At 45.4% G+C, this 25,264-nt stretch overlaps 1 protein-coding gene across 2 annotated transcripts in view; it reads right to left on the bottom strand.

The window, feature by feature from the left end:
- The window catches only part of SLC35F4 (solute carrier family 35 member F4), a 111,281-nt gene extending 87,094 nt beyond the window's left edge, over positions 1-24,187 (bottom strand). Inside the window, exon 1 of one of the 2 annotated variants that reach the window (XM_088166369.1) lies at positions 23,946-24,187. In XM_088166369.1, coding sequence (XP_088022495.1) covers positions 23,946-24,048 — 103 coding nt within the window. In that variant the 5' untranslated portion in view covers positions 24,049-24,187. The remainder of the gene's footprint in view (positions 1-23,945) is intronic. The other variant, XM_014871491.2, reaches the window with a different exon arrangement.
- Between the last annotated feature and the right edge of the window lie 1,077 nt (positions 24,188-25,264).

The raw sequence follows: 25,264 nt of genomic DNA, 5'->3' as shown, positions 1-25,264 counted from the left end.
AATAACACAAGTAAAGGAAATACTCCAAGCATGAAGAATCAACTCAAGCTCAGCTCTCCGAATTTGAAGGATGAACAGAGGAAAGAGTGCTTCAGATCCTGCTATTCTGCAGGCAAGCATGTGCTCACACAAAGTCAGGTCCAAAGCTAAAGCTCCAGAATATATTCTGGATAAAGTAACATCTTTCCTGCTCTGCTGCTCAACTCCCTGTGTGGAGAGGAGCAGGTGAAAATTAGAAAAGAAAAAAACACATTAACACAGTCTCTTAACAGCAGAGATATTGTTGGAAACCCACGGAGTGCTGGGCATTAATTAAACACTGCTTGTTAATCAGGCATGGATAAAAAGCAGCTGTTCTGCTGTATGGGCATAGAAATGTTGGAGACATTTCCTCCCTTCCCACCAACCTCTTACTCAAAGTGGTACCAGGGCCAGCATCAGATCAGGTCAGCCATGGCTTTATCCAGCTGAACCTGGAAAGCCAAGGATGGAGTTTCTGCCATTCCCAGGGACAGTCTGCTTCAATAGAAAGTACCAAAAATTCTCCAAACAAACCTCCCAAGTAGCAACTTGAAGAACAGGGGCATTGACCTTTTTACCCTTTTAAATCAGCTGTAGGGGTGCACTTTTATTTTCAGCTGCAGCTGAGGAACAACTTCAGAGGTTCTCAGGAGATGTAATTGCAGCTTGTAGCTATTGCAAAGGTTAATGCCAATGCAACAAACAGAGCAAGCACACAGAGCACTGAGTTTCTTCAGGTTCCTCAGCTCTGAGTGAGTGCTGAGAGACAGAGGAGGGGTTTGAAAGCCCTCAGCAGCATTTTGTATCATGCACAGGAAGACAATTCAGAGATTTACAGGCAATTCACAGAGATGTCAACAGACAGAATTCAAGCATCCCATTAGTACTGGCTTGCACACACACACAGTGAATGGTGGAGCCAGATCATCTCAAAACAGGACAAAGAAAACACGTGGATAGACCCAGAGAAACTCAAACACCCTCTCTAAAATGAAAAGTCAGAGTTCAGGGCAGACTCAGTGCAATTCTCTCTTAGCCATCACATCTGGGGCAGGGAAACATCATTTAGTTAATGAAGATGTGAGGCTTGGCAGATGGATCAAGGAAAACAGAGATTAGGGCTGCTCCTATCCCTGTCCCTGCTGAAGGCAGGTTTGGGAGTGTGCCCCATCCTGCTCACCCTCTCATGCCCCCACACAGGGGATGTTTTCTGTATCCAGACATTGTCTCCCACTCTCCAAAGGGAATCTCCAGGCATTTCTGTAAAACAACTCACAGCTCACTACTGCCACAACAAAACATCCCCAAGATTCCATGAAAAGCACCGGGTATTTTTCCTTCAAGAAGTTACTGGCATTGCACAAAGTGCAAACTTTTTTTTTTTTTCTCTCTCTCCTAAAACGAACATTTCTTAGGCTTTGAAGCATGAAATAAGCAAGCCCCATAGAGAATGGTATTTTTAGCTTCCAGGATCACATGATGTGCCAATGGATTCTGTCAGGATCATCAGTCTTGCAAATTTAAATTGATTGAAGTAATAAGAGTGCTTGGCAAACATACCAAGCTGAAATATGTAAAAGGCCAAAACTTCTAATCAGACAGCATGAAGTAAATGCAGTTCTCTTCATAACACTTCTAAACAATTCATATTTGCTGGGAAAAAAGCTTGCTGTGTTGCGAAATTATAAAGCATTTTTTGTCTTGTTTTTTCAATTCTTTCATAGCCAGTTAATTTTTTTGTCATCACTCTGTCCTTTCTTTCCAAGTGTTTATATAAATCAGTCTGATCCGCATTAAGAACTAATTAATTCAATATCAAAGAATAATTTCTATTACAAACAAACAGCTGGATCCTTGCAGTTATCCTTGCATTATTCTTATCCTGGATGGATGTGCAATGCAGTATGCAAAACAGACAAAAATGTATGATGAAATACTCTTACAAGGCTGGATTTAGACTGATCAAAGGCAAAACAGCCAAAGAAAAACTTCAAAACTTCTCATCTTTGGTGTGGTTTTATTGGATCTTTTTATTCACCGTGATCTGACTTTAGTATAAACCCCAATGGACAGAGATTTTTCCATTCCCATGGGCAGACATCCATCACCATTCCAGCTTTAGCTGAAGGCCCACACCTCCTGAGCATCCCTCCTACAAACACTGGAGAGGATTAAGGGCAAGAAAAGCTGAAGTAAACAAGGATAACAGAAAATCTTGTATTGGTCAAGGTCAATGAAATTAGAAATTAAAATTAGCCAATCTGCATTGTCTTGCAGGATTTTAGCTTTCTGTTTTAAAAGATTTTGTGCTCTGGGACAAGATGCATTGACTGAAACACAAGATGTGTTTAGGAAAAAAAACGGGCAACACATAGGCCAAGTTCTCTCAATTGCACCAGGACAAATGCCCAACAATTCCATCAAAATCTGTGGATTTCACTGGGGTAAAACCAGGGCAAAAATCTCCAATGACAGCCACTGTTATTCACGAATTACAGTGGAAAAGATAACCAGAACTTCTCATGAAAGCTGGTCCTTTTTATAGTTAGAATATGAAATCAAAACTTCATTCAGAGATAGAGTCTGTCAACTAAATCACATAACTCTGGTCAAAAGTAAGTGCTGAAAGAAGGTGAGTTATGGGCAAGCTCTGTTTGATTCAGGAACACACCAAGGATGAGGTGCTAGAACAAGCCTGGACACTGTGAAACACTTTGCATTAATCACATCACTAAAAATAACTGTAATTCCTTTCCCATTGATTACTATCTGTAAATATTCACTTTGAGCTTGCAATGACTTTCCCCAGAGCAGGCACTGACCAATTTCCATCCAGGCATGGGAGGCTGGGAGCTAAGCATGGTGTGTCCAAGTTCACAGCCAGCTTCAGGCATAAATTTTCATGTTCCCTTGCTAAGATCCAGAGACTAAGTCCAGCTACACCCAGAGATTCTCCAGGGATTTCTCACAGCTTCAAGAAAAACTGACTGCTGTGCTATGATTTTAATACATTTGCATTAAAATTATATTACAATGTATGTCTTGGTTTACATAGCAAATGTTGGACTGTATAATAATGGGTATTTGTATATAAGGTAATACAAAAATAAACGAGGTCAGATTAACCTTAATTGTCCCTTCTGGCCTTAAAAACATTTATAAGTCACAAGGCTTTAGGAACACTAACACAGACCCAGCTGTTTGCCAGACAAACCCAGTCAAGGAATCCTGACAAGGTGAGAGCTCCCTGGATCAAACATCATTGGAATCTAAGTGTGGCACTGGTGACAGCAGAACTCAGCAGCTCTGGAGGTTCTTCACAGCTTGCTAGGAAAATTCCAGGTAGGATTCTTTTTCACTGGTGCAGTTGAGCACCAAAAGCGAAGGTTGAGCAGAACTTACACCAAAGGCATTTTAAACTCTGACTTTCCTGTTTCATCTTGGAAGATCACAAAGCTCAGATGTGAAGGAGAACTCTGGAGCCAAACTACCAGAGAAGATAATTACTTGAGAAGTGTTTTCAAGGCAGAGTTGTACTCATGAAAATTCAGAAGGACCTCAGAGGTTCAGTGATAGCTGGGAGGCTCATTTCAGGAGATATCAAAACTTCTTTTCCCACATGCTTTCCAAGCAGACACACTTGGAAATTTGAATGCATTAGACCTGCATGAATTAGACCTGAATAGACAAGTAGGGAATTCCTAGAGTGGAGAATATGTAGAGCTTGCTTTTATTTAGATATCATGTTTTCTTTCATATGTGTCAGATAAATGAGGAGTAAAATCATTAACAGATGATTCCACAGAGCTGGAAGAATGCAGAACACATTTCATTTCCCCTACTAGCCACCCCAGGAGATCCATCTGCAAGTCCTCAAGAATTCAAGAGTTCACAGAATCACTGAATGGTTTGGGTTGGAAGGGACTTTAAAAGATTATCTTGCTCCAGGTTCCCCTGCCATGGGCAGGGACACCTTCCAGTATCCCAGATTACTCCAAGCCTCATCCAACCTGGTCTTGAACACTGCCAGGGATGGGGCAGCCACAGCTTCTGTGGGCACCCTGTGCCAGAGCCTCAGCACCCTCTGAGTAAAGAATTTCTTCCTAAAATCTAATCCCAATCTTTCCTGTCTTAGTTTAAAACCATTCCCCCTTGTCCTGCACACATAGCAGACGATATTTTTGTTCAAAGCCAATTTAAATTCCAAGTTACCACAAAGCACTCTAAAAGTGATCTCTGCTTCTGAAGTGTTTGTGTATCCCAAGGCTCTGATCCCAGTTACATCAGCGTGAACCTGAAATAAATTCCCATGCTGTAAAGGAGTTATTCATAAGCAGCAACTTCAGACTGATCCCAAGCTCACAAATGGCCACATTTCCCAGCCTGGAGGAGAAGGTGACAACTAAACAAGGCAATATTAAAAAAAACCCACATTTTCAACTTGAGCAAACTCTGTGTATCCTGCACCTAAAAACTAACCCGACTGTCCACAGGAGCTTATGTGTCAGATGCTCAAAATCTGTGCTATAAATAGACTCCAGCAGTCTTCTGAAAAGCACCGAGACATGAGAATTGTCAAACATAGACAGAGCACCTAAATATTCAGTGATGCAATTTTGATCTCACTCACAGAAGGTGTACACTGGTGTAACGCTGTATTTTTTTAAATTGAGAGAGGATTCATCTAGACACAAGATTACTAACCTATATTTATTTCTATTTTTAATCTTTGTGGTTAATTATTTATGTTACATGGCATGTTTACGATAAGAACATATTGCTGCTCTAGAAAAAACTAATAGAATAGGCTTTCCTGCTTTCTCAGATAAAAGAAAATAACAAAGATACAATCCTCTCTAATTTCACACAACAGTCCTGTCTTCCTGTGATCACTAAATTAACAGTGCTGCCATCACTTTGAAATAGTATTTAACATTTAAAGTTATTAGTCAGCTGTTTGCTTTCCTACAAAGAACTCAAATAACACACTCCACAAAGCAAGAGACAAAACCTGAGCACAGCCAAGTGATCTGCTCTGCCAGCTTGAGTCTTTCTTGTCTGCGAGTTAGATCTGCAGAAATGGCCATTGAACAGGGCAAAAGAAACAAACACAGGCTGATAGAGGAATATCTGCAAATAAATACAGGCCAAGATCAAAATTAACTCACTTTATGCACTGGTAAGTGCAGTCAATTTGCAAGCAGATTCAAACAAGACAAAATGCAGCAGAGGAGAAAAAATAGACCAAGGGCTACTTCTGCAGCCCTGACAGCAGGCAGAATTCCCATTCCTTTCAGTGGTTTTGCCTGAGTCAGGAATCCCAGCTCTAGAACCCAACTAACAGCTGAATATCCAAGCCACAGACAACTCTGCCAGAATCACAGACTCCCTCTAAACCATGCAGCAGACAGCAAGACCCCACTTTTCAGCAGCTTCTTCTCCATCTACAAAGTCACAAAGGGTTTGTCACCAACATGTAAAATTCAAGCTTTGGGACTCAATGGAAAACAAAAGAGATGGTTCTAGAGAAGACAGAAGTCAGCAGGCAGCTTATCTGAGGCAGCTTCTCCACACCATGAGATGAGGCTGGGACACAGAGGAGTCGTGATTCCCTTTCAAGGCTGTGAAAGGATTTTGAAGCTTAAACCAAAGTTAGGCCACCAAGAATGCAGCACTTCACTTACAAAGAACCGGGGGGAGGGGGAGAAAAATCCTTAAAATATTGGTGAGTCACACTAGAAAGAGACGTGCTGATTATTATGAGCTTAAAAAAATAATCCTCATGAATTTCAGAAAGGAATGGGATGATGGCATATCCAGCTGGGGCTCGGAATGTGGCAAAGGATGGAGAGTTCAGTTTGTTGGGTCCTCTCCCTGGCTGGCCATGGGGAGACACTTCCTCCTAGACACCATTCCTAGGCAGATCTGCCATCAGCCTGACCTAACCCAACCCCAGGGGTCACTGCTCACTCTTCTTGTCCTTTACAGCCTAATCACAGATCATTCCAAATTTTCAGCCATGGGCCAGGTGTTAGTTCTGAATTCCAGCCCCTCCCAGGGACACAGCTGCAACTCTTGGTCCAACTCAGCAGCATTTTCATGCCATGATGAAGTGGGAGATGTTTGGCTGGTTATGGATCTGCTGTTTAATGGATATTCTTGAATCCCCAAGGCTGCAGGCAAAAAGGGAGTAGGTAAAATAGCCTGGATTAGACAGTCTCAAACAATCTCCTGAACACTCACAACACTACACAGTACTGCCTTATCAGCACCATTAAATACATTTCTCCTTGTATTTAAACACTTTCTCCTTCTTGATTCCTTTTATCTCCTGTAATTTATTGTGTAGGTGAATTTCTCAACCTGTGCCAAGGTCGGGGTGGTGTTTACAACGCATTTAAATCTAACTCCAAACGGTACCTGAGCCTTTGCTTGCCATATTCCACATCTAACAATGTCACCATCTGTGAGCAATATGCTGACACCACCTCACTTCCCAAGCGCTGGCAAAATGCTGGAGAGAAACATAACAAACTTGCAAAGATCATTTCAAAGTCACTGATAACTTGGCCAAAAATTTTGCCTCATTATCTGCTCAGCTTTCGCCTTGATCTCCTCATAAACGTAGGGGAAAAGCACAATTTTATCTTAACATATGTGTTCTAAATTCTTAATGGAGCAATGAAATGCAGTATCTTTAATGTGCCTCTGCAGTCACTGTTCTGTGAAGCAGTAAATCCTGATGTGGAGTGAGGTGGCACCAAACCAAGGCCTGTCTGGAGCTCTGGGATGCATTTCACATCAACAATTTGGTCTGGCATAAAAAACACTGGTCTCAGTTTTGGGAAATTAATGGAATTTTTAAACTTAGCTTAAATATGTTACAGGGAGCTTCACAGAAACAAAGGAAGGGTTTGGAAGGGACCTTAAAGACCATTCCACTAGAGCATGTTGCCAGAATATCTTTGACAACGCTAGGTTGGAGGAAGAAATTGGAAAAGAGTGGAAAAATACATACTTGAATAGAAAATAAATAGGAGCAGTCAGATGTAACCAGCAGCCTGTGTCCTCTGCTCCATCAAAATACCAGACTACATAATCAAACAGGATACATGTAAAAGAAACCAGGAAAATGCAAGTCAGAGCTTCCTTGAGACTAAATGCCATCAGAGTAATGTCATTTCTCTCCATGACAGAATAACAGGTTGGTGAATAGTGAAGGACAGATCCTGATGACAGGACAGCTCCTGACCCTGCCCAGCAAGATGTGACAGGAAACAATTTCACTGGGAGGAAAAGTGCCCAGGAACCAGCCCCGGGCTTGCCATCTGTGGGTCCCTGTGAGGAAAAAGGATTTTAAGTGAGGGTCCTCTTAGCATTTGTTATTTCCATAATAGGGAGCTTAATCTTTATGCTTAAATTAAACAAGAAAGCTCCAAGGACATTGAAGAAAGAACTGGAATGATTTTAACAACATGGAGAAATCACCTGGATAAAGAATTACTTGCAAAAAGTGAAAGGTTATTCCTACCTAAGTGGAGAATCAGCTGTACAGACACAGTTCAGGCAACAACTGCAGTTTTCTAGAAGAGAAATGAGATTTTTAGAGGAAATCCCAAGCTGAAGCTGCATCCCTTTTTATACAGTTGCCAAAAATTCAGACACAGAAATGAGATGGACAGCCCATTGTACATCAAGGATATGAAGAAATTCTTCTCTGCAAGGCTGCACAGGCGAGACCTCAACTGAAGACTTGGGTCCAATTTGAGGAACAAAATTTTAAGTAAGGTCATGGCTACTGCAGAGACTTCAGAAGATAAAGGCAAGAAGAAAGTTTCCAGAAAGAATGACTACACAGAATGAGTAGAATAATTTGGTTTGTTTAGTAAAGATGAAGGAAAACAAGGGAAAAAGGTTCTGGGATCTATAAGATATTGCTGCAGAGGAGGAGACCAGTCACAAAGTACTAGGACAAGAACTGGGTCTGAACTAGAGCAAGAAAGATTTAGTCATGAGAAAACCACAGTAAATGAAGCACTGGAACAGAATGTTTTCCACAGATGTTTTCAAAATGGATCAGACATGTATCCACTGAGAATGATCCAGGTCACCCTGCCCACTAAGACACGAGTTATTCCTCCACACCTCTGTCAGCCCTGCAATCTGCTTGCCAGATGATCACTGCTCAAACCACAGAGCTCACCAAGGATAATTTTTTGTAAAAGTGGCCAAATCCCAAACGTTGTAGACGGTCAAAACTCCCGGCTCTGGAATCTGCATTGATGGCAAAATATCAAAGAACCAAGTCAGGTTCTGCCACTTGTCACCATGTAACTTCATTGGAGGGACACATCATTATTCAGCCTGGGTAACACCCCAGAGAACATCCCAGAACATTCCCTTGAGAAGGAAGATCAGGGCAGATTGACTCACAATTTGGATGCCTGTCCATGATTTTGCCAAGTTTCAGGACAGCCTTTGTGGCTTCACACTTGCATCCCATCTCCACAATTACTTTAAAATGTTCTGCTGTAACAGAATAATCAGAGGCAATTATGGAAGGTCAGGGAATGAGCAGGCATAAATATTCTGTTAGCTCCTCCTGATACTTCATGTTGAGGAGCTTTATTAATGTGTCTGGGACACATCCCCCAGCCCACTTCAGAAATGCCAAGGCTCCCTGGGGGATGGCACTGAAGGGATTCACAGCTTTCCAGTGTCTCTTCAAAAAGATAAAGATGATGACTGTCCAAGAAGTCAAAGGGAATTTGAAATTTTTCCACCAAATCAAATGGAAGTACATATAGCATCAAAAACAGGTGCTGTGGCAGTAGGATTAAGGCAACCTTTTACCAGCCTTGAGGCAAAGGTCAAACTTGGTCCAGATTTGCATCAAAGGCTGCATTCCAAATTATTCCAGCTCTGAGCAGCTCCTTGCTCACACAGCTCCAAGCAGCTGGATATAATATCAGAACTGCATGTTATACTCCTGATGTGGTGAAGATTATGGGCTCTGCTGTGCTTTAACTTCTCTCATCCAGTAGGGACAAAGTTTGAGTGAAATATCACCAGAAATCCCCAAAACTGAAGAGGAAAATTTCAGAACTTTCTCAGCTCATCTCCCAAGTCCACGCAGGAAAGTGCAAGTTCAAATCCATGGGCTGGTTGCCCTTTTCCTCTGATCCACTTCATGCACATGACATTTTACTTCCCCTGTTGCTTCCACTTTTATGTTCTGATGGAGCAGATGCCTTCACATCTCCAGCCCTGGAAGATCTTTCAGAGGGCAAAGGGATAAACTTCTGGTACTTTGCCTGGTACTCCCCATTATCAGCACATTTATAAAGAATATACAGGGTGTGAATAAGTTGCCAGTTATATCTGGAACCATCAAAATCAAAAGATGATTAAATAATTACGAAAATCTATAAAATCATCTAGTGATATGCTCCCCATCAGCTGTTTGTATTTCTGTGTTTATAATAAGAGTAATCAACCTGACTAATTTTAGGTTAAATTATTGCTTTGCTCAGAAATGGAGGGAAGAAATATTTCTCTTGGACAATTAATTCCCCAGTTTTTGCCACCCTTCTCTGCCACATTACAACTGATAAGTTACATATGATCACAATTAACATCCGACTTTTAACACTTTAACATCATCTCAGTATCAGCCACTTCTTTGCACCCATGCTTATGAAAGCAAAACTGAATTTTGTGTTTCATCTCTAGAGCAGAGCTGTCCCATCCAGCAGCATTACATAAACGAGCTTCACACCACTGGGAAGAGCCTAATAGATTTTGTAGGTCAGTGCTTCTGGCAGATGTTTCTCTAAAGACTCCTTGGAGTTCAAGGGAAAAAGACTTTCAACTACATTTTCGAAGGCATAGTCCAGTAAAAGTTAATAAGAGTGGGGAAAACACAGGAGAGGGAAAGACCTCGATTGATTTTAAAATGTTTCGAAAATTCAGGGCATGCAAGGACAAAAAAAAAAATATTCCACAGAGAACAACTCAAAAATAAAAATAGCAGCAGTGGCTAAGAACAGTTCTTCAAAGGGATGTCAGACTTTACAATGCTTGGTGCAGCAGCAGTGACTAAAAAGGCTTCGTGTTGTTGCCACATGGTGACATTAAAAACTTGCATTCATTTGGGGGAAAATAAATAAGCAACAAAAATATATACAGCAGAATAATAAAATGCAATCATGGGATGGGCGCTTTAAATCCTATTTATAAACCCCTAGGGCTTATTTCATTGCTCAGTGCAGTCACCACAATGTCAAATTCTAATTTGCAACACAGGTCACAAATGTCACAACTGGCAACACGATGGATGGCATGAGCGATAAAAATAATTTTTAAGGTCTTAGCCTTTAAAATAAACAGAACTGGTGGCATTTCTTTATTGCCTGTTTTAAACATCATAGTTACACTGAACACCAAATTCATCAACAGAAAAACTTTTACGCCTTATATGAGCCCTCTTGAGCACAATGTTTTCTTTCCCTGGGCTCTGAAATGTCTGCAGAAACCTCTCCCTAACCTGCAGGAGAAAGAGGGGGAATCTTACTTTTCCTTCTCTGGGCACCATGATATACTTGTAAGCATAATAATACCCTTGCAAAGTAGATAAAATATTAAATATTATCATTACATTACACTAGTGAAGAAATAAGGGGCCAATAGACAGGCACCAGTTTTCTACAAGTACAAAACTGACCTTGGATTTATTACTTCAAATAAGGGGAGATGATCATCATGAATATTTGATAACATTTTCTGTAGCCATAATAAAACAACTCCATTCTCTCCATTTTTTTTAAAACTGCAAAGTGTTCACAACCATTGCCTGCATTGCTCTGCAGATCTTTACCAATAGCTGTGCTTCTGCAAAGTAATTTTTTATTCATTGAATTTCAGACCAAAACCTGAAACCGTCCCGTGGCATCATTTTATGTTTTTTCACTGCATCATCTCAAAGTCCCAAACAAAGGCAGGTGTACCCTGTGAGGCTTCTGGCATCCCACTACAGCCTGAGGAAGCCTGAGGAAACAGTCCAAAGCCAATTGCTCTCCTCCCAGGATAGTATCTTATCCCCATGCTGGAAGGAATTATGAAATAAAACATATGTTAGCTCCACAGGACGTTTATTCACAGTTAACAGGACAACATTTTGTTCTCTTTCTCCTCCCCTCTCTCCACAAAATCAGGAGGTGGGAAGGACCTGCCTCCAAGATTTCATGGGAGTTACCTCCATTCCTCAGCAGAAGAGCCACACCCAAAGAGCCAGCAGCAACACACAAAACAAATCTTACATCAGCAAAATGGACAAGTCACATCCCTACAAACTCATGAAGAAATAGCTATCAAAAGCTACTAAAACAGACAAACACCAAGAACTTCCCAAAGCACAACTGAATGGTGGATGGAAACACACCAGGAACCTCCATTATTCTCTTCCCTGCACATCTCCTGTGTCTCACTGTCTGATTTTGGATGTTAACTAGATGTGTCTTTGACAAGATCCCCAAAAACTGTATGCAGCACATGTTGTCTCCAGGACTGAGGTAATCCTACAGCTTTTCCACTGTGGGGGAACCAAGAGCCCCCCTTTTCTAGCTGTGTTTTTATAAGGTCCATCAGGACTTCGCACCTTTTGTGCTCTCTAATTCCTGCTAATTTTACTTGGATTTCGCCAACAGACTCAAAAGTTACACGGGGAGGGAGAAGAGGGAGAGAGATGGTGCTCACATAAGCCTTGTTTCCTTAAGAAACCAGGTTAAAAAACCCAACAGCTGACGAGTTACAAGACGTTCTGTAATGTGCTTTTGAAACACCCCGGAACGAGGCGCCAAGTCCTAACGGGGCATACGAGGATGTGTTTGACAAGGAGCAAGTGCTCACATTAAGGAACACAACATCATCCTTAAAAAAAAAAAAAAAAGATTCTGTGATAAAAGAGAGACCCAGTAGCACTCTAAAGAGAAAGCAAAATGATTCCATGATAAAAGAGACCCAGTAACAACTCCAAAGAGCTGGAAGCTGCACGGTCACAGACCTACCAGAAGGCACAGGACAATTCCTGCCTTTCTAAATCATCCCTTTCACTCTCCTGCAGACCTTAACAGGCTGCCACAAAAATACCATGAATTATAGAGTATGAATGATGTCAAAGCCTGTTCTCAGAGGAAGGCTGGGAACAGCAATCATGTATTCTTCAGTTTGGGAATACACAGACACAATTTTTGTTCATAATCTATAAAGCAAAAAAAAGGGCTCTGCACATCAAAGGCACCCAAAACATTTCCATTCAGATCATCCCTTCAACCAGCCCAGTCTAACACCACACACGGGGAGAGAAGGGAGGCTGACAGGATGAAAAGGAAAAGTCAGGACCATGGAGAGTGGCTAAAGTCACCAAAGTACACAGGGAAAGCAAAAATACAGCAGAAGACCCAGTGTCTACACAGTCAGTTCAAACTGCACTGTGCAATTCCAGCTGGCTTTCAGAGACACCTGAACGTGACAGAAGATGGCTGTAACATTCCAATTAAATCCTAAGGATCTTATCTTTGTGTGGATATTTGACAACTCAGGCTGCTCTAAACTAATTTCTGTCCACAGTACCAAGTAGGGAAACAGAAAGAGTTGGGGATCATGAACAGAATGAGATTACCTGCTTTAGGCAGCCCTACACCATCCATCATCCATAGGGAGGATGTGAAGGGCAACAGTCATTAAAGCACCAGAGGATTCTCCTGCCCTAAGGTGATAATTTTCCAGGTATCACACTGCTTCACCATGGAGAGGAAGGAAAAAGGCATTGAAAATTATCAGAACCTTGGCTTTGTTCTCCAAAGCCGTGTGTGTCAGAAAATCATGCTTAAAAGAGCTTAAGTTTTATCTGCAACTAAACCAAAAACACCCTCAGCTGTGAACATCCCATGTCTGGGAGCAACCTTGGAACTAAAGTAAATCTGAACCCAGCCAACTGAGTTACTGCTCCTACAGCAAATTTGAGATTCCAGCTAAAATAAGAGTCCAAAGCCAACATCTGTTAATAATGTGCAAAACAATAGTAAAAGGTTCCTTCTACCCTCCATTCCCCTACACAGGGCAAATCTGAGAGCTGCACCACCCATTTTTCTTTGCCTTCTTAAAGCAATAAAGTATAATGAATCTCTTATCTCCACAAAGTGCTAGGAAACTCCACTAAGCTGCATAAATATTTTATACCAATAATAATGAAGGTGCACATTTTCGAGGCAGTGCCTCTAAAAGTCAGGCACACAAAATCTGAGAGCACTGCAGCTTCACACTCACTCTCCAGTGGTGTTTCCAGCTCTGCCCAAGACTCTTTGGCTCTCAGAGGAGCCACAGGTACAGGAGCTGTACCTGTGTGAATATCAAAGTTTAAGGAAGTTCTCTTGATTCTGCCCAAACGCAGACACCTTTTCTTCTGGCTGCCTTCTCTAAACCCACAGCCAGGGTCGCCTGTCTCCACCAGGATGCTCAAAACAGTCGCTCTGAATTCACTTCAAAGCAGAAGTGCACAAAAACACTGCACAGACCCCAGCTACAAATAGAGTTGCCCTCATTTGATCTAATTAACCTCCTTTCCAGCACTGAAACAAACAGGATGCCTTGGAAAACCCAATTAAGCAGCCTCCTCACCACTTTCCCCTGCTGCAGAGCATTTATGGGTGAAGAGCAACTCCTGACTTTGAACAACCACTCAGGGCTGCATCCCAGAGCAGATGGACATAGGAATGAGTATTCCTGGGCACACAGCTCCATGAGGGGGTCAGGGGACAGCTGTGCACGCTGAGATCAGCCCAGGGCTCCCTGCTTTGTGGAGCACAAGCACAGACAAGCCCGTGCCTGCTGCCACAGGGCCCCCCAAGAAGAGGGACAGAAGGCAGGGCTTGTATGGATGAATCACCTCGACAGGACACATATGGCTTGGCACACCAGCAACAGCTCAGCTCAGTCTTTCAGCTGAAAAATGCCTTTTGTTCCTTCCTCCAAGGCTTGTTTTCCTATGCATGAGAAATGTGGCGCTTCTTCAGTTACATTTCAGACCTCTATTCTTTTTCCTCTGCAGAAACGTTCTTGAAATACTTCGTTTTCTTTTTATCCAATTCCTCACTTTTTTATTTTTTTTCTCCTCAATCCGTCCCACCTTGGAAAGAAGAAAAAATTGATAGGAAACTTCATCAGGTGTGTCCCTGGTAAATGCTAAGTTCAATCGTTTTCCACCTGGTCTTTGTGTTAGCAGCCCCACTGAGTACTGAGCATTGAGCAAAAGCTTTCTCACACACAGAACCAACCCTCCTCAGGTAGAAGTCCAAACCATGGTGCAGAAACACCACAGAAAGTTCACCTTCCTGCTATCCATGCTGTCAGCACTGAAGAATTTCCTCTAGTGAAGCACTTTGAAGCATCCCTCTTGCACACAAGCTGCTACAAATCCCAGCCCCTGTAACGTATCACACAACAGGTTATTTCTGGCACTGCAGAGAAAAACCCCAATCTGCACCCACACAATTCCAGGGCTGCACACTCCACATGCCAAGCTTTGTCTAAGGAAGGATTTTAAAGTCCCAGGATTCAGATATGCAAAAGAAAAGGGTTGCAATGACTGCATTTGTCAATTGCTTTGTAACAACTCTGCCATCTCACTTCAAGATGCAGGATATAAATCACACCACGAGGATTAATTTTATCTCCCTGACAGAGAACATGTGTTCCAGCCCTGTTTCATGCTTATCTTACACAGGCACAGATGATTCCAGTGCTGTCCTCAGAACATTCAGGTGCATGATGCCCATTAGCTGGAAAGGGCCTGCAGAGCTGTATTCCCAGGAATCCCAGTAAAAATCACTATTTTTTTCATGAAGTCACCGACTACCCCATTAATAATAGAGGTGTGCTAGCCCTAGAAGTCCCTCAGAAGACTCAGCCTCCACAGGAAGAGGGGCAGCTGTACTGGATATTGCTTCAGCAAGAAATTACTCAAGCAGTTCAGTGCCACAAGCAGCAAGAAGGAATAAAACTGGAAGAGTCACCAGGGTTGGCCTCAAGCTGCAATGTCTGTCTCACTCTGGATGGAGAGTTCACTGCCAGGACTAAAACTGGTCTAAAAGTGGATTTGGGAGACCTGTTTTAGTGGAGTTTTACTGACTCATGAGCTGCCCTGCTGGTGCTTGCCTCTCTCTTCCTCTCCCCCCAAAATGTAGTTGGAAACTTAAACAGGAATCAAACAGGCATGGGAGCTCTTCTTTGTATCAGGCAAAACAGACTGGACAGCTTTGAGACAAGGATCAGATTTCAGATTGCCAGAAAGAGCAGGAAACACATTCCACCCCGGACCCAAAACCTCCTCCTTTGCCTCAGAACAGGAACAAATTTTCTTCTTCTTCTTCCCTGCCTCCACAAAAAGGACAGCAGAGGCACCTTTCTCACTCCTCTCATCTGCCACCCCTGATCCAGCCCATCTGAATGCAGGAAAGGACGAGTCCATTTTACCACAAGTATTTGCAAGGGAGGTCTAGGAAGAATCAATACATTTTTAAAGTACTAACAGGAAGGTTTTGTGTGGCTGACACACCAAAAGCCTGTCACTTGAGCACACCCTGCATGCCTTGGAATAAATTCACTGGAAGTGCCCGGGCTGCTCTCACTTACAGCTCTGTGAAAGCCATACCCTGGGCATTAGCTCAGCACAGCCTTACAGCTTCTGCCTCCCTGCAGTGAAATCTGCCACTCTGCACAGGGCCAGCCCAAACCTTTGGCCACCAGGGAGTCTCACTTCACCTCACCACAAGAAAAAAACAATTTTCAGTCTCACTAAGTAGGACTGATCCACTTAGTAAATAATTTAACCACTCGGTTAAGCACTTTGCTTTTTGTTCCCCCCACCCTATTCTCACATTTGCCACAGAGACACTGACTTTTTTTTGCAGGCATTTTCATTATTCATCGCTGTGATCATTCAGCAGCAGGTTTATGTGAAAAAATTCCTGCCACCAATCCTTCCACAAACAGTAAGTTCACTTTCATGGGTGAATTCCCATGCAGGCAGTTGAGCAAAAGCCCATCAATTTCCAAATGTGCAGAAGAAATAATTGCAAACCTTTAAAACCACTATTAAAAAAACAGGAATGCAAGCACTGGGGGGGATAAAAGTCTGCCAGAACCATCTGTCACTTTGCAATATCATTTTACCACATTCAACCAGGACCAAATATGCTGCAGCCTGCCTGGGTAGATGGAGAAGGCAATGTCAAAGAGACAGTGCTGGAAGGACAGTCAAAATGAGGGATATCCCTTCTGTGCCCTCCAGAAGAGCACAGAGGAACTCACTGCACATCCAGGTCATTTCCCTGTGGGCTGTGTGCAGCAGCCACACTTTTAGGCAGAACAAGGAAAGAAGGAAGTGCAGCTCCACGCAGCCATGATGGTGTCACGTTGAGCAAGGTTAAAGCCACCTCAGGTGAACCAGGTGTGGGTGAGGCAGGAGGGGGCCAGGAGCTGTGCCACCATCCCAGCCAACACCCAGAGGGCCAGGCAGCCAGGAAGACTTTCTGTGACAATCACAGAATCATTGAGATTGGAAAAGACATCTGAGATCAAGTCCAACCTGTGAGCAATCCCCACCTTGTCAACCAGACCACAGCACTGAGTGCCACCTCCAGCTGTGTCCTGGACACACGACTTCACCACCTCCATGGGCAGCCCATCTCATTGCTTAACAACCTTTTGTATGAAAAAACTCCTCCTGATGTCCAACCTGGACCTCCTCAGTGTAGCTTCAGGCCATTTCCTCCCACCCTGTCCCTTGTTCCCTGGGAGCAGAGTCTGACCCCAGACAGCTGCATCCTCCTGTCAGGCAGTTGTGAGAATGAGAAGTTTTCTCCTTTTCTCCAGGCCAAGCCCCCCAAGCTTTCTCAGCCACTCTTTATATGACTCACTCTTTATACCCTTCCCCAGCTCTGTTCCCTTCTCTGGACACTCTCCAGCCCCTCAATGTCCTTCTTGTAATGAGAGGCCCAGAACTGGACACAGCAGTGGTGTGGCCTCACCAATGACCAGCACAGGGAATGGTCACTGCCCTGCTCCTGCTGGACACACTATTGCTGACCCAGGCCAGGTGCTGTTGGCCTCTTGTCCACCTGGGCACACCTGGGCTCATGTCCAGCCACTGTTGACCAGCACCCCCAGTTCCTTTTCCAGCTTTCCAAAGACTGTGCCCCAGCCTGTAGCTCTGCGTGGGGTTATTGTGGCCAAAGTGCATGACCTGGCAACTGGTCAGAAACTCACACAATTGTCCTCAGCCCAGCCAGCCAGCCTGTCCAGACTCCTCTGCAGTGTTCCTGCCCTCCAGCAGATCCACACTCACACACAACCCGGTGTCATCCATGAATTTATGGAAGGGACACTCGACCCCTCAACCAGATCATCAATAAAGTTATTAAACAGGAGTGGGCCCAACACTGAGCCCTGGGATCACCACTGGTGACCTGAGAATGAGCACAGAAGGGCAGAGGAGCTCAAAAGCAGGCAGAGAGCACATCTAGAAAGCTACCAAGTTATAGAGAGCATCTCCTCCACCTTTAGCACCAGGTCAGCTACAGCACCAGCCTTGCTGTGCAGTCACCAGTGGAGGCACAGATCGCTCCATCAAACTTATGGCTTGTTCTGAACAACCTCTGGCAAATTAGCTTCACTCCCTCCATCTTACTGTCTCAATTTTCCCTGCCAAATAGGGGTAATTTTTCTCAAAATCTTGGCAGACATCTTTATGAGGCATCTTTAAAGCTTGGGAAATAATTCTTATTTAAATACATAAGACGGCGCAAGATTTTTGGCCATTACTCTCAGCCTTCTGCTAATTTCCAGCTTTAATTTATTCATGGCCTGTTCTTACCCATTTGCCTGTGTGCCAACATGCAATTTCAGTTTAAATAACTCTTCCTTCCTACATTTCCTTGCTCATCCTCTCAAGATGTGTTTGGAGCATCAGCCCTGTTCCCATCCTGGCCTAGGCAGACCCAGCTCTATCAGCCCCCTCTTGCAAGGATGTGCTCTTCACTGCCCTGCTCATCACAGTGTCCTTCCCAATTTGGGTTCATCCCTCCTGCCCACCGATGTCCAGAACTGTATCCATGCCCAGTACCACAGTTCCACAGCTGAGCTCCTCAGGGATTTGACCCCAAGGGGATGAATCAGCCCCTGAGGGAAGGCCAAGGACTGAAGCAGTTTCCTCTCCTCCCAGCTGATGAGATCCCTCAACTTGCACAACAATTGATGTCCCCAGGTGAGGGGCGTATTCCAGCTACCTGTGCAAGGCTGCCAGGCCATCCCTTTCCAGCACAAACAGAAATCCACACAAAGCCTGGCCCTATTCCACTACAGAAAACAAACCTGGTCTTGCCAATGTTAGTCAGCAAAGAGTATTTATAAAATCTGTTTTGCTGAAAGAAGTTGCTTCATAAGTTACTGCCACCAGTGCTGATATACAGCCATACTTTGTTTTTCACCCAAACACAGAGACAAGTCTGTGAGAAAAAGCAACTATAACAGGACTGCATCCTGTGCCATGACATCCACTTGTGTCCCAGAGCTGGGGCGGGGGAGAAATTGTTAAACTGGCAATTTGCAATGCAGCCCTCACTGCAGCACACCCTCCCAGGGCACAGCCCTCCTATGGAAAACCCGTGTGCAGTGGGGAAAGGGAAGGCTTCGAAATAAAGCTCATTCCAGGCTAGCCTTGCATCTGGAGTCCCTGCAACCCAAAGGCTACCAGGTGGCACAGGGACAGCTGCCACAGGTGGCACAAGCCAACACACAGAGATTCAGGCACTGCTTCCTCTCCCCCAGACCCCTCGAACACAGCTCAACAAAACCAGCCTCATCCACCACAAATGTCAAAGCACCTTTCCTCAAGCGCCCCTTTCCCAGCCTCCCATTGTGCCTGCTGTGCATGGAGGGCTCTGGGGCTGCTGGAGGAGCAGCTGGGTGCCTCCAGTGAACAGACAGAGACTTTGCTCCTCTTGCTGGAAGTGACAAGCCACCAGGAGGGCAGGATGCTCAGTGAGCACAGAGATGATCTGGGTTTGCCATGTGATTTGTACTGCAGCAGAGCTGCTGGCACAGCTGCTGTGATAACCAGGAGAAAATTCTCTCCAGTGTTTCAGGGGTAGCTTTTCCCTCCAGAGCCTTTTCCTCCACACAGGGAGCAAGAGCCGAATTGTCAAGCCACTGATGCTGGCTCAGCATGCCTTAATCCCAGCCTTATTAAGGCAAAGCAATTAAGCACAGACTTAACTTTGAACACATTCTCAAAGCCCGGTGGCTTAGCGCAAGTTCAGACTTAAGTAGGTGCTTAAGCTCAGATTGCTGACTTGAGGCTGAACTTGCCAAATTAAACCACAGACCTTTGCTAGAGCTGTTCTGCAGGGGAGCAGGAAAACACACAGCTTGCTCCTGGCAGCCACAGTGCTCATGGCAAGGACAGGTTCAGCATTTCCCCAAGCACTGCTAAGGACACACGGTGCTGTAAGGGCTCCCCAGCTCACAGCACCAGACACGGTCACCCAGTGTCCCACTGTGAGCCCAATGTCACAGTCCTGCTGCTGCACAGAGACGTGACAGCACCTTCTGCTTCCAGGAGCTTACACAACTCCATGGCTTCAGGTCAGGCCTGAAGGAGAGGAAAAGGAGAGATCGAATCAGCATGGGATAATGTCCAAAAGAACTCGTTTAAAAGTCTAGCAAGGTCCTCATGGAGATGGGTCCCATAACCTGCAGGGGTGGGAACCAAACCCTCCAGCCACAAGTTGCAAGAAGTTCTTCAAGCACGATGAAAAGGACAAGGTGAGGAATCACTGCATTTTCAGTAAAGCTGTGCTGTGCTCATCCAGGCCTGAGCAAACAGATCTGAGATGCTGAGAGCATCAAGACATAAGGCTTTGTGAACAGTGGGAAGGGCTCCATCAGAAAGACAACACAGGCAAAAACTTGCCTTGGTGAAGCTGAAGAAGATCAGATATGAGAAACTTCGACTGGAGCAATTTTAATTCAGTGGAAGGCACAGAAGAGGTGTTAGGACAGACTTGAAGGAGAGGAACTTTGTAGCGTGAAAGTAAAAAAGGTTTCAGTGCTGAGATGAAAGCAGATGGGGTGGCAGTTGGAAAGAGTGGGGGAAAAAAGGAAAGAAAAACAAAAAAACAAAAAAATCAAAACCCACGAAAAAATAAACCCCATACGTACTCTTGACCCTGGAGACACTAAATGTGATTGTACTGCCAGCAGAAAAGTCAGAGAAGAATGAAAAGTTACAGCAAAGGTCAGGAAAGGAAACAAAAAAGTCTCCCACTGTTTGTGTAGATGGAAAAGTTACATCAGACCAAATAGAACTGCACACATGAAAATGTGGAGACAAGGGGAGCTTACATGGGAGCACCATGTGCAGCCCCAGGTCAGAGGATGGAGCATCTGATCCACAACAGCACCATGCCCTGGAAATTACGAATTCTAAAGAAATTGGCTGGAAGAGAGGCACAGTTTCCCTCCCTTCCCACAAAAGCCAGATACCTCAGACATAGTCTGCACATTTCAAATGCAAGAAGTGAGGGATCAAGCCATGCATCCCAAGTACAAGTTCACTGAGATCAGGCAGAGCCCTTACCATCTCAGCACAAAGTGGAGGGGAAAAAAAGTCTCTTATAAGCCAGGATGTAGGATTTTTGCAATAGGCGTGAATGTAAATACCAAACCAAAATACATTTTTCTGTTCCTTCAGATGATTTATAGAGAAATAAAACAGGTATTTTCCTTCTTGAGCAACTTTTTAAAGAATAAATAAAATAATAAAAGTGCCTGACTTAAAATTAATAAAAGAATCATCACATGCACACCCCAAGTCTGAAGTAGGTTAACGCACACAAATAAAAATGATGAGGCACAAGTCACTAGAAAATACTGCCGTTCTTTGTGATAACAGCTCTTGAGCACTACAGTGCTTTAACATTACATTTCGTGGCTATTTGTGAGCAGTCCTCAGCCTTCCCACACAGAAACCATGGCATGATCTCCTGTTAGACTATGGAATACAAGCCAATCCACTGAAGGAGGGATGCAAATCACCAGCACACTTCACAAAGCCTTAGGCTTTCCCTGTCATCTTCCAAGAATGAGCAGAACAGCAGCCACCCACCGCTGCCTTCAGCTTCCCTCAATGAATCTTTCTGTCCCTAGCTGGGCACTGCAGCCTGGGGACAAAGAGGAGCCTCAAGGAAGGGGGGTGACCATCAGCAAGCTGTCACCACCCAAACCATGTCCCCCATCTGGTGCCTGGCCAGGTCTCTGCTCAGAAGCAGAGAGCACAAAGCCATCCTGGGGACAGCAGCTCATCCCAGGCATGCTCCAGGGCCAGGAGCAAGGTGACAGCACAGGCAGATGACTGCACCTGCCACAGGCTTGGGCATGTGGCAGGAAAAGGGCATTGGGGAGGGTATGGACACAACCTACCTGGAATTCTGAGCACACCGTGTGCCACCAGCATTGTCCACCTGAACTAAAACTGAGCTGGGACAGCAGTGACAAAAATCGCGCCCTCACCGAAATAAACTGAGATATCAAGTCCATTAATAATTAGGGGTACAAACTCCTCACCTTGCATGTTTACAGTGCTGCATCTGTGTGAACAGTCAGTCACGACAAGAACTTTGAAGCAGCACCTCTCAAAAGCAATACTTTGCCCAAGACACAGGAACAGAGTTAGAATTCCAAGGCAGGATCTCCAAAAGTGACTCTTGCTGAGTCCCAAGGGGCTGTTATGTTCGTGATGCCTGAAGGATGCCTGGTTTTACCTTGGGTAAGGCCAGAACATCTTTGTAGAAGCATTCAAGTACTTTATAATCCCAAACAACACAGCCATGAGGATCAAGCAGTCATCTGCCAACTGCAAGCACTCCAAAAATGATGATGATGGTTCCAAAACTTAGGAGACTGCTTTAAAAAGCATTCACAGCTTAGCAGGGGTTCATGTCTTTCATTTACCCAAAGGCACTTAAGTATTGGAATACCACTGATTTACACACTTGCAGTTTTCCTCTTTAAACATGACAATCACAAATTTTGCTTATTTTCTTCAAACAGTAAAACCTGAGCTACTGATCATTTTGTTTTGCTTCAGCACCCAGCCAGAAAGGCACAAAAGGCCAGGAGACTTGCAGTAAAATCCCAAGAGTCAGCACTTCTGAAAGCCTTGGCCTCTCCTGGCATGCATTCTTCTAATTTTTAAGCAGATGCAGTTTGTAGCATCTGCAGAACCTGGTCTACGAGAGCTTTTCTGTGTCTGGGCAGTGCTCTCCTGGCATTCCCACTGCACCACACAGAGCACTTTGATTGACAGCACTGGATTCAGATCTATAACTTGATATAGAGTGGGAGTGTTGCTGCAGACTGAAAAATTGCATTCTGCCACCAAAGCAAACTTGCAACAAACTATTAAGCCAGAATCCTCACCCTTCTCTGGTAAATCACACTGCAGAGATACTCTGGAGCCACTACAGAATATGGGACACAGGTCCCACCTGGCTCAGATTTAACTGGTCCCTGGACTGACATAGAGCCATACCTCCAGATTGTTCAGAGCTTCTTCCCAACTCCTCTGACTCCAGAAAAACCAACTGACCTCACCAAATAAATAACACCTGTCATGCTGTTAGCATGCCACAAATAACAGCTGGATAAAACCACTGGGCTTGACTTGGATTTTTCAGCTGACTATTACACAGAGGAATTCTTATTTATTAAGTGGCTTCAATTCATGGCTTTCCTGCACCATAAAAAGCCCACGGATGTGTTTTTCTGATATTAGCAGTTTATTAATTGTGTTTTGGTTTATTATTGCATTAGAGCTGGAGAGTACTGCACTGGTTGTTCTGGGAAGCAGAATATCCCAAGGGGAATATGCAGAAGAAAGTCTGCTCCTTAATGCTCACCTCACGCAAGTGGGATCTTTGCCTTTCCTTTATTTTGCCCCTCACTTCGCCTCAATTCCTTTTCTGTTCATTAAGCTGTGGCATGTCGTAGCTTTGCCAACTGCAAAGCAACTACTAATACAATAAAACCTGATTGCACACATTTCCTTGGTGGTAAAAATGAACCATTTCTTTCATTAGCCGAACTTTTCCCATCAAACAGAGTGCTGGGACCCGCACAATTCCAGAGAAACCCACTACGCCTCTCCCAGCTGCTAGAAACCCGCTGCTCCTAATTGAAAACTTCAAAAAGAAAAAAAAAAAAAAAAAAGGGCATTTCTGCAAGGACCACCTGCTTTATTTTCTGCTTCTTCGTTGAAGGGAAATAAATCAACAGAAACACACACAAAAAAATAAAATACCCAGAACTACACCAACCCCCTAAACCACAAGTGTCTGATATTAAAGCGGCACGGAGGAACACCCCATCGTCGGTAACTCCCCACTTTTCTGGAAAAATCTCATTAATTTCGAGAGGAAGATGAATAATTCAAGAGCCGGAGCGCCCGCCCGGGGGGACCCACCGGGACCGAAACTTTCCCGGTGCGGCGAGCGCGGGGCAAGCGGCGAGAAAAAACCCCCCCAGCCCGGCGGGGATGGAGGTGGCAGGGCTGGAAATGAAAAATAAACCCCGAAACGCCAGCCCTGAGAGGCTCGGAGCCGCGAAGTCCCGCGGCCAAGCGCCGCCGCCGCCGTCTCCAGCCGCAGAGCCGCCGCGTCCCCTCGGGGCACAGCGGGCACCCCGCGCCCTGTGCCCCCACACGCACCCCGGGCTTGGGGCAGCACCTGGGGGGCACGGGCACCCTCAGGGCTCTGCCAACACACACACACACACCCTGAAAGGCTGGGAGAGGCGGGAGGGAGCCTTACTTTTCTGGCTGGAGTATCCCGGGTAATATCCATAGTAGCCGGTGATGCGCAGGATCCTGTCCTCGATGGTGGCCACGCCGTTGGGTGCTGCCTTCCCATCCATAGAGGGAAGGAGCCGCGCGGGGCGGCCGGGCGGGACGGCGAGCGCAGCCGGCAGGGCAGGAGCAGCAGCAGGAGCAGGAGGAGGGGGAGGAAGGAGAGGAGGAGAGCGGCAGCAGCAGCAGCAGCAGCAGCAGCAGGCGGAGGAGGAGGAGGAGGAGGAGGAGGGGGAGGAGGAGCGCGGCCGCCGCAGCTCGCGGAGCCGGCGGGGCGCTCGCTCGGCCTCCGCCGCCTGGTGCAGGACGGGCTCCGCAGCGGCCCCCGCCCCCCGGGGATGGCACGGGGAGCTCAGCCGGGCCTCAGCCGGGGCGGAGGGTGGGATCCTGCCCTCGGCACGCTCAGGGGTCTCTTGTCCCTCGGTTCGGTCGCTGTGTGTGTGTGTGAGGAAGCGCCGCTGTCACCCGCCCCGGCTGCGGGGCTGAGCGCGGTGAGCCCGGCACGGGCAGCGCTGCCCCAGCGCACCGGCTGGGACCGCACCGTGTCCTGAACTGGTCCTGCAGCTTCAGGATCTGACCCCCGCAAGTGTCAGAGGAAGGAGAGAATCCTTTAATTCGGACTCTGAGGGGACAAGGTTTCACCACTCCACGCCGTGCATGCCATGGAATGGTTCGGGTTGGGAAGAACCGCAAAGCTCACCCAGTCCCACCCCTGCCATGGGCAGCGACACCTTCCCCGATCCCAGGTTGCTCCAAGACCTGTCCCACCTGTCCTGGAACACTGCCAGGCATGGGGCAGCCGCACCTTCTCTGTGCCAGAGCCTCCCCACCCTCACAGGGAGGAATTTCTTCCCAATATCCCGTCTATCCCAGCCCTCTGTCTGTAGCCATTCCCCTTGTCCTGTCACCCCATGCCCTTTTCCAAAGTCCCTGCCAAGCGCTCTTGGAGTTCCTTTAGGTCCTGGAAGAGGCTCTAAGGTCTTTCCAGCGGCTTCTCCTCCCCAGGCTGGACAGCTCCGGCTCTGCCAGCCTGTCCCCATGTCACAGGAGCTCCAGCTCTGATGTGACACCTTCCTCTCATCCCTCCAGAGGAGCCCTGGTCCCTGTCTGTGTCACTTGGAAACGCCGCCTCAGGGAGGCAGCTCTGCAGGTTGTACACCTGCTTTAACATTTTTCATTTTGTACAATGTCCACAAAATCCTTGCCTGCATTTGGAAAAAAAAAAAAAAAAAAGAGGTGACAAATTCACCATTTGGCTTTGTTACTCATTCCAGAAGCTAATTC

The sequence above is a fragment of the Sturnus vulgaris genome, chromosome 6 (genome assembly GCF_052056855.1).
Source record: "Sturnus vulgaris isolate bStuVul1 chromosome 6, bStuVul1.hap1, whole genome shotgun sequence".
Lineage (NCBI taxonomy): Eukaryota > Metazoa > Chordata > Aves > Passeriformes > Sturnidae > Sturnus > Sturnus vulgaris.
This window is presented reverse-complemented; position numbering and strand designations above follow the sequence as displayed.